The sequence below is a fragment of the Citrus clementina genome, unplaced genomic scaffold (genome assembly GCF_000493195.1).
Source record: "Citrus clementina cultivar Clemenules unplaced genomic scaffold, Citrus_clementina_v1.0 scaffold_3, whole genome shotgun sequence".
Taxonomy (NCBI): Eukaryota; Viridiplantae; Streptophyta; class Magnoliopsida; order Sapindales; family Rutaceae; genus Citrus; species Citrus x clementina.
Window position 1 is genome coordinate 40,832,039 of NW_006262339.1, and position 13,683 is coordinate 40,845,721.

The 13,683-nt window shown below is 42.5% G+C and overlaps 1 protein-coding gene and 1 pseudogene across 1 annotated transcript; both read left to right on the plus strand.

Moving 5' to 3' along the window:
- The first annotated feature begins 2,944 nt into the window (after positions 1–2,944).
- Positions 2,945–3,946, plus strand: LOC112099982. The gene has a single exon (XM_024187531.1). It carries the CDS (start codon positions 2,945–2,947, stop codon positions 3,944–3,946), a length of 1,002 nt encoding a protein of 333 aa, XP_024043299.1.
- Positions 3,947–9,796: 5,850 nt separating this feature from the next.
- LOC18046373 lies at positions 9,797–11,645 on the plus strand (annotated as a pseudogene).
- The last annotated feature ends 2,038 nt before the right edge of the window (positions 11,646–13,683 follow it).

Consider the following 13,683-nt stretch of genomic DNA (forward strand, 5'->3'; position numbering starts at 1 on the left):
GCTAGCATGATCTCTTCATCAAAAGTCACACCAAAGCCATTAAAATTGAAAATGGCCAAAGTTTTTTTTTCATGCATTTATATTGTAAGATTTGCCTATAAATAGAGGAGTAGAATGCATTTGTAAAGCATCCCAATTTGTGAGAAGTAGAGAGCAATTGCAAGTGAGCTCTTTGAGAGAATTTGAGAGAGCTTCCACTTGAGTGTTCTAGTGAGGTTCCATTTAGGTGTATTGGGGTTGTGGGTTTTGTGAGTTTTTTCCACTTTTGTAAATTCTCATTATTAGTAAAATTATCTTCCAATCTTTGCCCGTGGACGTAGGCATTATGCCGAACCACGTAAATTATTGTGTTTATATTTTCTTTGTATTTGTTTGTCACATTTATATTTCTCCAAAAGTTACATTCATCGTAATATTGGTAATTGCTCAACCTCGCACTTCCGCAACAATTGGTATCAGAGCAGAAGGTTCGTGCTTGGGGCATACAACATTGTTCACGTATACGGAACTGTTCACAAATACGGTATTGTTCACGTATACGGTATTGTTCATTGATATGGTGGAGATGGTCATTTATACTTGGGAGACAGTCTATTGAAAGTAGTGTGTATTTTTTCATGTCTAGGAAAGTCCTGTCAACAAGGCGATAAAAGCTTAAGGAGTCTGGTTTTAAGTGGGACCGTTGTGACCCCTCCATTCTCCTAGGAACTTTCCTGGTGCATTTATTCATGCGAAATAAATATCATAGAGGCTATTTTTCAAGTGTAAATAGTTGTTGAAGAAACTGATCATTTGAGATAAAAATGATGGCAGAGGCATCGTCGTCGTCTTCATCAGCAAGGACTACTGTGACTAATGCAAAGTTTGAAGTGGAGAAATTCAATGGTACCAATAATTTTGGCATGTGGCAATGTGAGGTGTTGGATGTCTTATGTCAGTAAGAGTTGGACGTTACTCTTGAAGAAAAGCCTGACATAATGGATGACAAGGAGTGGATAAAGATCAATAAACAGGTATGTGGTACTATTCGCCTATGTTTGGCTAAAGATCATAAATACTTTGTTATAAAGGAGACATCGGCAAAGAAATTGTAGGAGACATTGGAAGAAAAATATATGAAGAAAAGTATATAAAGAAAAGCCTTAAAAATAAGCTTTATATGAAGAAGAAACTCTATCTATTCACATATACACCTGGCATGTCGATGAATGACCATGTAAATTCATTCAACAAAATATTGGCAGATTTACTAAATTTGGATGAGAAATTTGAAGATGAAGATAAGACACTGTTGTTTTTTAATTCCCTTCCTGATGAATATGATCATCTCACCACTAATTTGCTTCATGGGAAGGGCAGTGTCACATTCGATGTTGTATGCAGTGCATTGTATAACTCTAAGATCAGAAAGAAAGATAGAAAAGATCACAGAGATACAGTTGTAGAAGCATTAACAACTAAAGGTCGTTCACAAGGCTGTAAACTTGGAAAAAGAAGCAAGTCTAAAGGGAGACCTGCCAAAGATGAGTGTGTTTTTTGTCGCGAGAAAGGGCATTGGAAAAAGAATTATCCTAAGTTACAAAAGGATAAGGCTTCTTCTTATGCATGTGTAGCAGAGTATGATGAGGAGTCAGACTTTAGTCTGGTTGGCATGACGTTGACATGTTACTTAGATGAGTGGTTTTTGTATTCGAGTTGTGCTTATCATATGTGTCCTAACAAGGGTTGGTTTTCTAACTTCAAGGAGCTGGACGGTGGAATTGTTTTTATGGGCAATGACAATGCCTGTAAAACCTTGGAAATAGGTACAATTCAATTAAATAATCGTGACGGTTCAATCAAAGTCTTGACGGATGTTCACTACATACCAAGTTTAAAGAAAAATCTCATCTCATTAGGAGTCCTAGAATCTAAAGGGCTCACAATCACTCTGAGAGATAGATTATTAAAGGTAGTAGCTGGCACACTAACGGTGATGAAAGACACAAGAAGAAATAACTTGTACTATTTTCAATGGAATACAATTATTAGATCAGCATCAACAGTTTTTGGAAGAGATGCAGATTCAGAAGCAACCAAGTTGTGGCATATGCGTTGGGGACATGCTGGTGAAAAATCTTTACAGACTCTAGTGAAGCAAGGCTTATTGAAAGGTGTAAATTCTTACAAATTAGAATTTTGTGAACATTGTGTTTTGGGCAAGCAGACAATGGTAATGTTTAGTTCAATAATTCACGATACAAACTTCCTCGGGGGAGCATTAAAACCTTCGAGCAGATGTGCCAGGAATTTACAGAGCAGTTTCGTGGGGCAATGGCACCAGAAGATGACATGATGGAATTGAAAAACATGAAGCAGGGGGAACAAGAAACACTTCGGGAATTCATCAAGAGGTTTCACCGTGCTGTCCTTGATTTGGGAGCCTTCAACCATCCTCAGGCATTAAGGGGACTGAAAGAAGGGGTGAAGATAGGAAGATTGTGGTACAACTTGAGAAGCCCAGTTATTCAGACGTACGCCGCCGCATACGAGCAGGCTAAGAGGGACATTGAGATTGAAGTGGAAAAGGCAGCACGGATCAAGACAGACCAGTTAGATGGGTTGGGGAAGAAAGAGAAGAAAGCATTGCCAGGGAACGGGCCGATCAGGAGGAGAGACCTTCAGGCCTCAAGTAGTGGAGCAGGAGATCGGGTAACTACTGGCCATCCTCATCAGAGGCCACCACAGTATCGGCGCAGCAGGGCGCAACCTCCTCGTTCCCCAGCTAGGGAGCCTTGGAGAAGCCATGACTCGGCATATGGTGGTCTTCATCAACACTCCCACGGTAGTAGGGGGCAGACCAGAAGTGCTGCCACCGCCTCCAACTCAGAACGGATCAAATAGAGAAAGAGCAGTGCACCTGATCAACCAGAACCAGGACTATGGGCGGTACACTTCCTTGAAGATGTTCCTGGACGAGGTGTACGAGGCCATAAAGGATCGAGGGTTGCTATACCTCCCTGCCTCAATAACAAAACTACCCAGCAGGAGGGATAGGGGACGCTATTGTAAGTTCCATGGCGCGCATGGCCATACTACAACAGAATGTAGAGATCTCAAGACCCAGGTCGAAGATTTAGTGAGAAATCGATACCTGGACGAGTTTATAGAGGGGACTTTCCCGATGGTGGCCTCGACATGCGAGGGGGAGCAGAGTGGCAGAAATTTGAGGCACGAGCAGCCTACAGTAAGGGTGATTGCTGGGGGCCCGACATTGGTTGAAGATTCCAACAGATCTAGGAAGAACTATGCTAGATACGCCATGACTAGTAAAGAGGTATTCTTCAACACCCCGGCAGCCAAACGAGCAAGAGTCAGGCAAGTGCCAATCATGTGGACAGACGAGGATGAAAAAGGGATTTTATACCCACACGAGGATGCCTTAGTCATCAAGGCCACTGTTGCTAGCAGGAAGTTTGACCGGATACTAGTCGATACAGGAAGCTCGGTTGATGTGTTGTTCAAGTCCACTCTGGAGGAGATGGGAATAGCAGACCTGAGGTTGGAGCACACCAACACCTCCTTGAAGGGATTTGGAGGAGGAAAGCTGGTCCCCCTGGGTGTGGTCGAGCTGCCTATCACAATCGGAAGCTCCCCGACAGAAAGGACTATGATACTAGATTTTGTGGTGGTTGATGAAGAGGGTCCTTACCAGATAATCCTAGGTCGGCCGTTTCTGAGGATGAGCAAAGCAGTACTGTCCAACCATTATCTTGCTCTCAAGTACCGGGTGAATGGGGTAGTTGGAGTGGTACGAGGAGACCAGAGAATCGCACGAAGCTGTTACTCCTCGACAGTAAGGGAATCGATGCAGATAACATCCCTTGATACCCGAGCGGAAGCCAGGAATGGCAGCTTATTGGACCCGGAGTTTACAAGCTGGTTCGCACAGACGACCACGAGGTGAAACGCCCATGGAACGCAGCACACCTCCGAAAATACTTCCAGTAAGACTTGTTCACATTTAAAAGCTATTTCTGCTCGTGTTCATTATCGTTTATCTTTTATGTTTTATATCCAAACAATTTCATGTAAGTCGAATCCTGCCATTAATGGAACGTCGAGGAATTTCATTCGCTTGAAACTGTGAAAATTTCCTAAGGCATGCAAAGGCTCGTCAAGTCTCAAAGCCTGTTTATGGCGAGACCAGAAGCCAAGAGTGCCAGGATCTGCTCGGCCACGAGAAGGCGAGCAGAATCCCAAGCTTTGAAGAAATTACCTAAGGCATGCAAAGGCTCGACAAAGTCTCAAAGCCTGTTTATGGCGAGACCAGAAGCCAAGCGTGCCAGGATGTGCTCGGCCACGAGAAGGCGAGCAGAATCCCAAGCGTTGAAGAAATTACCTAAGGCATGCAAAGGCTCGTCAAGTCTCAAAGCCTGTTTATGGCGAGACCAGAAGCCAAGCGTGCCAGGATCTGCTCGGCCACGAGAAGGCGAGCAGAATCCCAAGCTTTGAAGAAATTATCTAAGGCATGCAAAGGCTTGACAAAGTCTCAAAGCCTGTTTATGGTGAGACCAGAAGCCAAGCGTGCCAGGATCTGCTCGGCCACGAGAAGGCGAGCAGAATCCCAAGCTTTGAAGAAATTGCCTAAGGCATGCAAAGGCTCAACAAAGTCTCAAAGCCTGTTTATGGCGAGACCAGAAGCCAAACGTGCCAGGATCTGCTCGGCCACGAGAAGGCGAGCCGAATCCCAAGCTTTGAAGAAATTGCCTAAGGCATGCAAAGGCTCGACAAAGTCTCAAAGCCTGTTTATGGCGAGACCAGAAGCCAAGTGTGCCAGGATCTGCTCGGCCACGAGAAGACGAGCAGAATCCCAAGCTTTGAAGAAATTACCTAAGGCATGCAAAGGCTCGACAAAGTCTCAAAGCCTGTTTATGGCGAGACCAGAAGCCAAGCGTGCCAGGATGTGCTCGGCCACGAGAAGGCGAGCCGAATCCCAAGCTTTGAAGAAATTACCTTAGGCATGCAAAGGCTCGACCAAGTCTCAAAGCCTGTTTATGGCGAGACCAGAAGCCAAGTGTGCCAGGATCTGCTCGGCCACGAGAAGACGAGCAGAGTCCCAAGCTTTGAAGAAATTACCTAAGGCATGCAAAGGCTCGACAAAGTCTCAAAGCCTGTTTATGGCGAGACCAGAAGCCAAGCGTGCCAGGATGTGCTCGGCCACGAGAAGGCGAGCAGAATCCCAAGCTTTGAAGAAATTACCTTAGGCATGCAAATGCTCGACCAAGTCTCAAAGCCTGTTTATGGCGAGACCAGAAGCCAAGCGTGCCAGGATCTGCTCGACCACGAGAAGGAGAGAAGAATCCCAATCATTGCAGAGATTACCTAAGGCATGCAAAGGCTCATCAAGTCTCAAAGCCTGTTTTATGGCAAGACAGAAGCCAAGCGTGCCAGGATCTGCTCAACCACGAGAAGGCGAGCAGAATCCCAATCCTTGAAGAATTGAAGGCATGCAAAGGCTCGTCAAGTCTCAAAACCTGTTTATGGCGAGACCAGAAGCCAAGCATGCCAGGATCTGCTCGACCACGAGAAGGCGAGCAGACTCCAAAGCATTCGAAAAAATTCCTAAGGCATGCAAAGGCTCACCAAGTCTTAAAGCCTGTTTTATGGCGAGACAGAAGCCAAGCGTGCCAGGATCTGCTCGACCACGAGAAGGCGAGCAGACTCCGAAGCATTCGAAAAAAATTCCTAAGGCATGCAAAGGCTCACCAAGTCTCAAAGCCTGTTTTATGGCGAGACAGAAGCCAAGCGTGCCAGGATCTGCTCGACAACTAGAAGGCGAGCAGACTCCGAAGCATTTGAAAAAATTCCTAAGGCATGCAAAGGCTCACCAAGTCTCAAAGCCTGTTTTATGGCGAGACCAGGAGCCAAGCATGTTAGGGTCTGCTCGACCACGCGAAGGCGAGCAGAATCCCAAGCATTGAAGAATTTTCAAAGGCATGTGGCAAAACCATGTGCCAAGCCAGAACCTGCTCGACCAGACAAAGACGAGCCGATTCTCAAACGAAAAATAACTCATGATTACAACACAAGAAAGTAATCAAAAACATTTTTATTAATTTGTTAATAATTAACAGAGGAGATAATCTTCACAAACATTGTTCATTACAATACAAGAAACATATTTAAGAAGATGGTGGGTCCGCAAGCCGAGCATCCTCAGTTAGCTGGTCCACCTCAGGTGCTGGGGGAGTATCTCCAGTTGCGTCTGGGGGGGTACTCGCCTCACCAGCATCAGCAGGGATTACACGGGGAGGAGAGTTTTCTTCTTCTATCAGCATTGGTGCCACCTCTTCGGCATCCTCCTTTGCAGCCTCCTCGTCCATATGTTGGGCGACACCAGCTGCAAGGTCGTCCATCTTTAGATCAGGATGCTGCTTCCCGAGGACGGCCATGATGCAACGATAAGAATGCCGAAGTCCCTGGTCGTACTGGTTGTCGGCCTCCTTCTCCAAGTTCTCGACCTGAGCTCGGTGGGAATCGCGGAGGGATTCGAGCTGAGCCTCATACATAGCGTTCTGCCTTTGAAGATCCTCCTTGACCTTGGCCAGCTCTTCCTCGAGAGTAATAGCCTTGGCTTGAGCAAGAGATTCTCGCTCAATCAACTTCAGATTCTCGAGGTTTAAGTCCCCTGCTTTCTTCTCAGCAACGTCAGCTCTGGTCGTCGCCGACTGAATGTCCTCCTTCATCTTCCTGTCATAACGGCCAACCTTGGCCTTATAGTAGGTGGTCATGCAGCTGAGATGGAAAGCGCTATACTGCATGGCCCTCACCAGCTCGCCTAAGGTGCAGCCATCAAAGTCCTCGAGGTCCTTCTTGCTCACGATTTTGGAAAGCTCGTTGAGATAGGGGGCCAAGTGTTCTGCTCGGCTGTCAGGTAAACGAGATCTATGCCCGACAGGAGGCGAAGAGGAAGCAGGATCAGTGGCTGCTCCACTGGTCTCGCCGAGTTTGGCAGAAGGAGGAGGTAAAGTCTTCAAGGGAGAGACCTGCTGCACGATGTTAGCCCGCTTTGCAGTAGGGGCATCCTTGTTCTGGTCCCTCTTCGTGGTTTGGGGTCGAGAACGTTTCCTGTTTAGAGCCCCAATCACGGCGTCCTCCATCTTATGACCAGGGAGTATTAAGCGAGACTCGAGCAAGTTGTATGTAGTTATCAGCTCCCGGCTCGAGCAGGAATTGGCTAGCACAGCCTCGACCCGTTTGAGCTGGCCAGGTTTGAGCGAGAAATGAACACCCCAAGAAACTACAACACAAACAGACACTTGGTTAGAGACAAACCAACAAAGCGAGAACAATTACGGATACAAGACATCTAAAGCGAGCAGGCAACCTGGGACCGTGAAACGGGGTGGGACGCGATAATCCTTCCCGTCTATTTGTGCAACTTGACCCCAAGGACCCCCAGCAAAAAAGAATTTCCTCTTCCAATTCCCACCACCACCAGTAGGGAGGTCGGTTATGGGTTTCCTGATCTTGGTACTAGATTGAAAGTAGTACCAGCCGGCATCTTTGGGGCTGCTCTTTAGCTGGTACAGGTGCTTCACCTCATCAACTGTGGGCTCGCTTTGGCAACATCTGTCCCACAATATGAACAGACCAGAAAGTACTCTCCAACCATTTGGGTTCAGCTGACCAGGAGATAGATTCAGCCCGTTAAGTATCCGGGCAAAGTAAGGTTGCACGGGACACCTCAGCCCATACTTAAAACTATCCAGATACAGGGTAACGTATCCCCTAGGAGGCCGGCTAGGAGTATCCTTCTTTCCTGGGACCTTAAGAGGGATTTCACCAGGAATACTATACCTAAGCCGGAGGTCATTGAGCTCATCAAACGTGGTTATGCATGTCATGTAATCAATAGCGTAATCCCGCGATAGGGCTCTACCTCCTATTGTACTCCGCCCTTCTGGTCGCGACGCTCCTGATGGGGACACCTCGCCAGAATCATCTCCTCGGCCCTCACTCAGGGTGTTCTCCGAGCCAGAAGACCCCTCTTCATCACTATCTCTGCTCGAGGAGGTCGTTTGCGGAGACATCCTCCTAGCGCTAGTGCCGACACTAGATCTAATGGGCTCTAAGGGGATCCCGGGGTCAAAAGCAGGATCAGTGAGCAGACTAGGCAGGAAGTCCAACTCATCGTCGTCAACCTCAATGACCTTCTCTTTACCTTTCGACATTCCCTAAACTCTAACCACAACACCACCACCAACTACTACCCGAACAAAAGAGAACAAAAATTATCTACAACTATCCGAGACCAAGGAGATAGAAGAAATACCTGAAGTAATGGTTCAGTCGGTGAAAGACAGAGATGGAGGCCTTTATGCCGGAACTTCTTTGCCGGAGAGACAGGGACGGAGACAGAGGGAATGATGAATTTGCTGTTTGAAAGGATTTAGGTTTCCTAATGGGGACGGCCTCTTGGGTTGCCAGCATTTAACGGCACCAAATCCCAAGGGCCTCGTAACCGTTGGTTTGAAATTCGAATAGAGGGGCAGATTTCTGCCACATCACCTCGTCCACAATTAAATGCGATATGACTCTTGGCAGCCTTTTCCAGTCCCACGCGACCAAGAACCGCTAAGTTTCTACTGCTGGTCCATTACATTACCCAACACCAGAAACTGGGGGACCGGTGTTTGAGGGAAATACTCTGACGAGACCAGACGTGATGAGCAGATGTTTGGTGGTAGAAGTCTGCGAGCAGGTGTGTCCTGTAAGAGCCAGGTAGCAGGGGAACAGGGGCAAGAATATCCTGCTCATCCACGAGCACGTCATCCGCGAGGCCAATTTCCTGTAAGAAGCATAAAGCCATTCCTGCTGTATTCTTGCTAAGGGTTGATTCGAGGAGACCCGGTCAACGACAGTTGGCGAGGCATGCTCTCCAGCCCGAGAATCTAGGCACGAAGGCCACGCAACCACCCACGACTACGGAAATGGGGAATCCACGTTCGAGAGGTGGGAGGATAACGGACGTAGACTGCGAAAAACTGGGATTCAGAGGAAGCCTATAAAAAGGTAGCCAACGAAGGTAAAAGGGTTAACAATTTTGAGATTAGAAGGGAGATAAAGAAATTCTAAAGAAGAGAAAACTACCCAAAAGCCATAAGATCTGTGGCAAGCGTTCCCCGAACCTTCATATCTGACTTGAGCGTCGGAGGGTTTGCGCCGGGAAAACAACCGGCGTACTCTGACTTGTCTGTGTGCGCAGGAACCTCTGGAGAAGAAGCTTTACGAGGAGAGATCCTGGTCGTGGTGAAGTTGATCGAGCAGAGACCCTGGTCGTAGAACGAGGAGAACCAGAATCTCGCATCAACAAAACGTATATTTCAACCTGAGTACTAGCGATTACCAGCGACTGATTAACACTTGTTTTAATTGTATTCAGCAGTCATAAAAATTTACTTTTTCTTGTAATATATTTATACCACTTGTAATATATTTATACCACACATTTTGACTACCACAAACTTAAGTTGCTTGGCTGACGTATTTACCACAAATAAAAACTAACATTCGAGGTTTTTCTTTCGACATTTCTATAGATGTTTTAACATTTTAGATTACAATATTTTTCAAAACTTGATTTAGTCACTGATTGTTGACTACGACGACGACAAAAAATCTATTTCGTTGTGAAAAGGAATCCACAAGAGTACAAGACGGAGCCTTGATCCAGTAATATTACGGAAAATGGTATTTTGTTTCCTTACAAATGAAGAGAGGTTCTGTCTTTGCAGTGGGTAAGGTGAGGGTATAGAACATATTAATGGCTTTACTTATCATCATCAACTTCCTTCTGTGTCTCTCAATCTTTGTCTTCTTCTTTGTTTTGCAAAGGAACATAACCTCAAGAAATAATACTAAATTACCACCAGGCCTCCGGGGCCTTCCTTTCATCGGTAACGTGCACCAGCTTGATGTCTCAAAGCCTCACGTGTTATTTTGGGAACTGTCAAAAAAATATGGCCCCCTCATGTCCTTGCGTCTTGGGTTTTCGCCATCCTTAGTAGTTTCCTCGGCGAAAATGGCTAAAGAGATATTACAAACCCATGACCTTCAATTTTGCAGCAGGCCAGCCTTGGTAGCACAACAAAAGTTATCTTACAATGGTCTTGATTTAGCGTTTTCACCCTATGATGAATAGTGGAGAGAGATAAGAAAAATTTGTGTCATTCATCTCTTTAACTCTAATAGGGTACAAAATTTTCGACCCATTAGAGAAGATGAAGTTTCAAGAATGATTGAAAAGATTTCAAAATCAGTTGGTGCTTCTAATCCCGTAAACTTAAGTGAGGTAATGATGTCTCTTACCAGCACCATTATTTGTAGAATTGGTTTTGGCAAGAGGTACGATGAAGATAAAGCAACAAGTGGAAGAAGTAGATTCCATGCCCTGCTTAATGAAACTCAAGCCTTGTTTGTAAGCTTTTTTGTTACAGATTATTTTCCTTTCATGGACTGGATTGATAACCTCAGAGGAATGATGAAACGCCTGCAAAATAACTTCCAAGAACTCGATGGATTCTACCGGGAACTCATCGACGAGCATTTGGATCCAAACAGAACTAAATCAGAATTGCCGCAACAGGAGGATATAATTGATATTTTACTTCAAATAAGAAAAGATCGTGGATTTAAAGCTGACTTGACTTTGGATCACATCAAAGCAGTGCTCATGGTGAATAATTTTATAAATAGTTATATGTAGACCGGTGCTTAGGCACAGACTCAAAATTTTGCGCAGATACCCAATTTTACAGTCTTGTAAAATGTTTTATAGTGCTGTCAAGTGCTCTCTGATGTCCCCATCTGAGCACGATTAACTTAATATAGTTTTATTTGCTTTAACTAATCTTATATGTATATATTTTTGTTCTTTTTTTTTTAATTTGCTTTTTTAAGTAATTTAATATGTATATATGTATGTTGTTTGTTTGGCAGAACGTATTCGTTGCTGGAACAGACACGAGTGCTGCAACTGTGGTTTGGGCCATGACCTATCTAATGAAGAATCCTAGAGCAATGAAAAAAGCTCAACTGGAAATCAGATCGCTGATTGGGGGCAACAAAGGGTTTGTTAATGAAGATGATGTTCAAGAACTACATTATCTTAAAGCAATAGTGAAGGAGACGATGAGATTGCAACCCACAGGTCCATTACTAATCCCAAGAGAATCAATTCAAAAGTGCGTAATAGAAGGGTATGAAATACCAGCTAAAACACTTGTCTTTGTAAATGCATGGGCAATAGGAAGAGATCCTGAAGTATGGGAGAATCCTGAGGAATTTTATCCGGAGAGATTCGCTGATAGTTCTATTGACTTAAAAGGGCAACACTTTGAGTTAATACCATTTGGTGCTGGAAGAAGAATTTGCCCTGGGTTGCATATGGGAATTGCTACTGTGGATCTTGCACTTGCTAATCTTCTTTACAATTTTGATTGGGAAATGCCGCTTGGAATGAAGAGCCATGACTTGGACTTTGATGTTCTTCCTGGAATTGCCATGCATAAGAAGAATGCTCTTTCTCTTCTGCCTAAGCTAAGTATCATGATGACTAGGTAAATTAAGGTACCTCTATCAATAAGTAGATAAAAAAATTAAGGCACCTCTATCAATAAGGGTTTGATCTAAACGAAATATGTGTTATATGTCCGCAATTATGCTTCTCCTCTTCTCCCGTTTTTCTTTCTTTCTTCTTATGTACAATTAATGATGATGCGAATGGTGATTAATAAGCAAGTTTCTTTTAGTTCAAAATTTTGGGAAGTAAAGGCTAGAAAATAATGGGAACTTTGCCCGCTCTCCTATACCTTAAGAAAAGGGCGAAAAAAAAAAAGATATGAATGTGAATATTAATCACGTTTATTCGGGGGTGGGCATGAGTTGAATTGGATAGGGTTTGTCAGAACCCAACCCAACTTATTATTAAATGAGTTAAAATAAAATCAACCTAACCCAATTAAATAAATATGTTCAATCAAATCCAACCCAACCCGATTAAAATTAAAATTAAAACTTGAAGGTCAAATTGAAATTAAAAATTAAATAAACAAAGGTATATGACGCTGGAAATAAAACTTATTAAAATCAAATATAAATATTTTATAACATGAAAATTATATTCACGGTTTAGTATTCAACAAAGAAAATTGAAAAACGAACTGTATGAAAATTAAAAACAACGAGCTTCTAGACTTTGTTCCCGGCTTTCCGCATCTCTTTTTGAATTTCAAATTCAAACCTTTTAGATAATTAGCTAGTATCATGTCCTGTAATAAAATGAAATAGTTTAGAGCAGTAAATTCAAACCCTAAAGACCTTTTAGAATTAGAGTTTAGAGCAATAAATACAATAATGAAATAATCTCTTTTATAAAAAGAAGAAAAAGTGGATAAAAAATAGATTAGCCATTTATCTCTTTAGGGTTTTGCAATTAAGAATTTTATTTTATTATTATTATTATTATTATTATTATTATTATTATTATTATTATTATTATTTATATGAGTTGGGTTTGACGGGTTCATTATAATTAATCCAACCCAACCCAATTACCAATTAACTCATAAAAATCTACTCAACCCGTTAAAATTTAATTGGGTTGAATTGGGTCTATTGAGTTGGATTGTGTTTGACCACCCCTAACATTTATTTTGTCTTATTTTTTTTCTTTCTAATTTCAAAATATAAATATATCGACAAATATGCAAAACGACCACTAGCAATATTATTCATTTTGATAGAGAATGACTAGCCACATGATGCGATTATAGAACTGCCTCATAAAGAAAGTTGAAATTGTGGGCATTAACCGGACGACGCTACGGGAGTGGTGCCAAATGCCACTAGTGACTATGACCTTGGCAATGTAGAAATTGTGTGTACACACTTACACGCCGGGCAATGGGAGAAGTAATTGTTAAATTCTCATTCTCCTAATAAAAATAGATAAACATCATAAATCATCTTAGTAATTGGCGAGAATTAAGTTAAATGAGATCAACAATCCGCCAACTCAATCAAAGATTTGCCAAAATTTATGATGGAAAATGGATTAATTCACAAAGATAATTTTTAATTTACCCTAAAAAAAAAGTCAATATATTTTCATTATCAGTTAAGAAAACTAAAAAAATCAGTAACGCTCCCTTTATTTGCCTCTCATTTTCTGAATGAAAATAGAAGGTAAATTAAGATTTTCGCAATTTTAATGGATATAGTAAAAATTATAATTTCAGTAGAAAGATGAATTAAAATTTACCATAATGAACATGTATTAAGACCTGCTATTTTTTTTTTTTTTTTTCAACTGAACTGAAGTTTATAAATCAACCCTACGACTAGTCGACTACGATTAACTCATTAAGCTGGACTTGGGCGTGCCCAAACAATCAATTTGTTTTGATAATTAATATTTATAAATATTGAGAAAAAGAACTCAAAAGCTTAAATGCTTTGGTTTAATTACAAAGCAGAGAGAATGGATAATGTATAAAATAAGATTAGAGCAAGATTATTGGCACCCCTTTAAATACCTCTTAAAATTTCTTTAATTGTTTTACAATTTTAACTTTTTATTAAAATTACATAATAAGACAATTTATAATTAAACCCCTACTCAAAAGTCAATAACTTTTT

Coding starts and splice junctions, on each gene's coding strand:
- LOC112099982 (XM_024187531.1), top strand. CDS start 2,945: ATGTTCCTGGACGAGGTGTACGAGGCCATAAAGGATCGAGGGTTGCTA.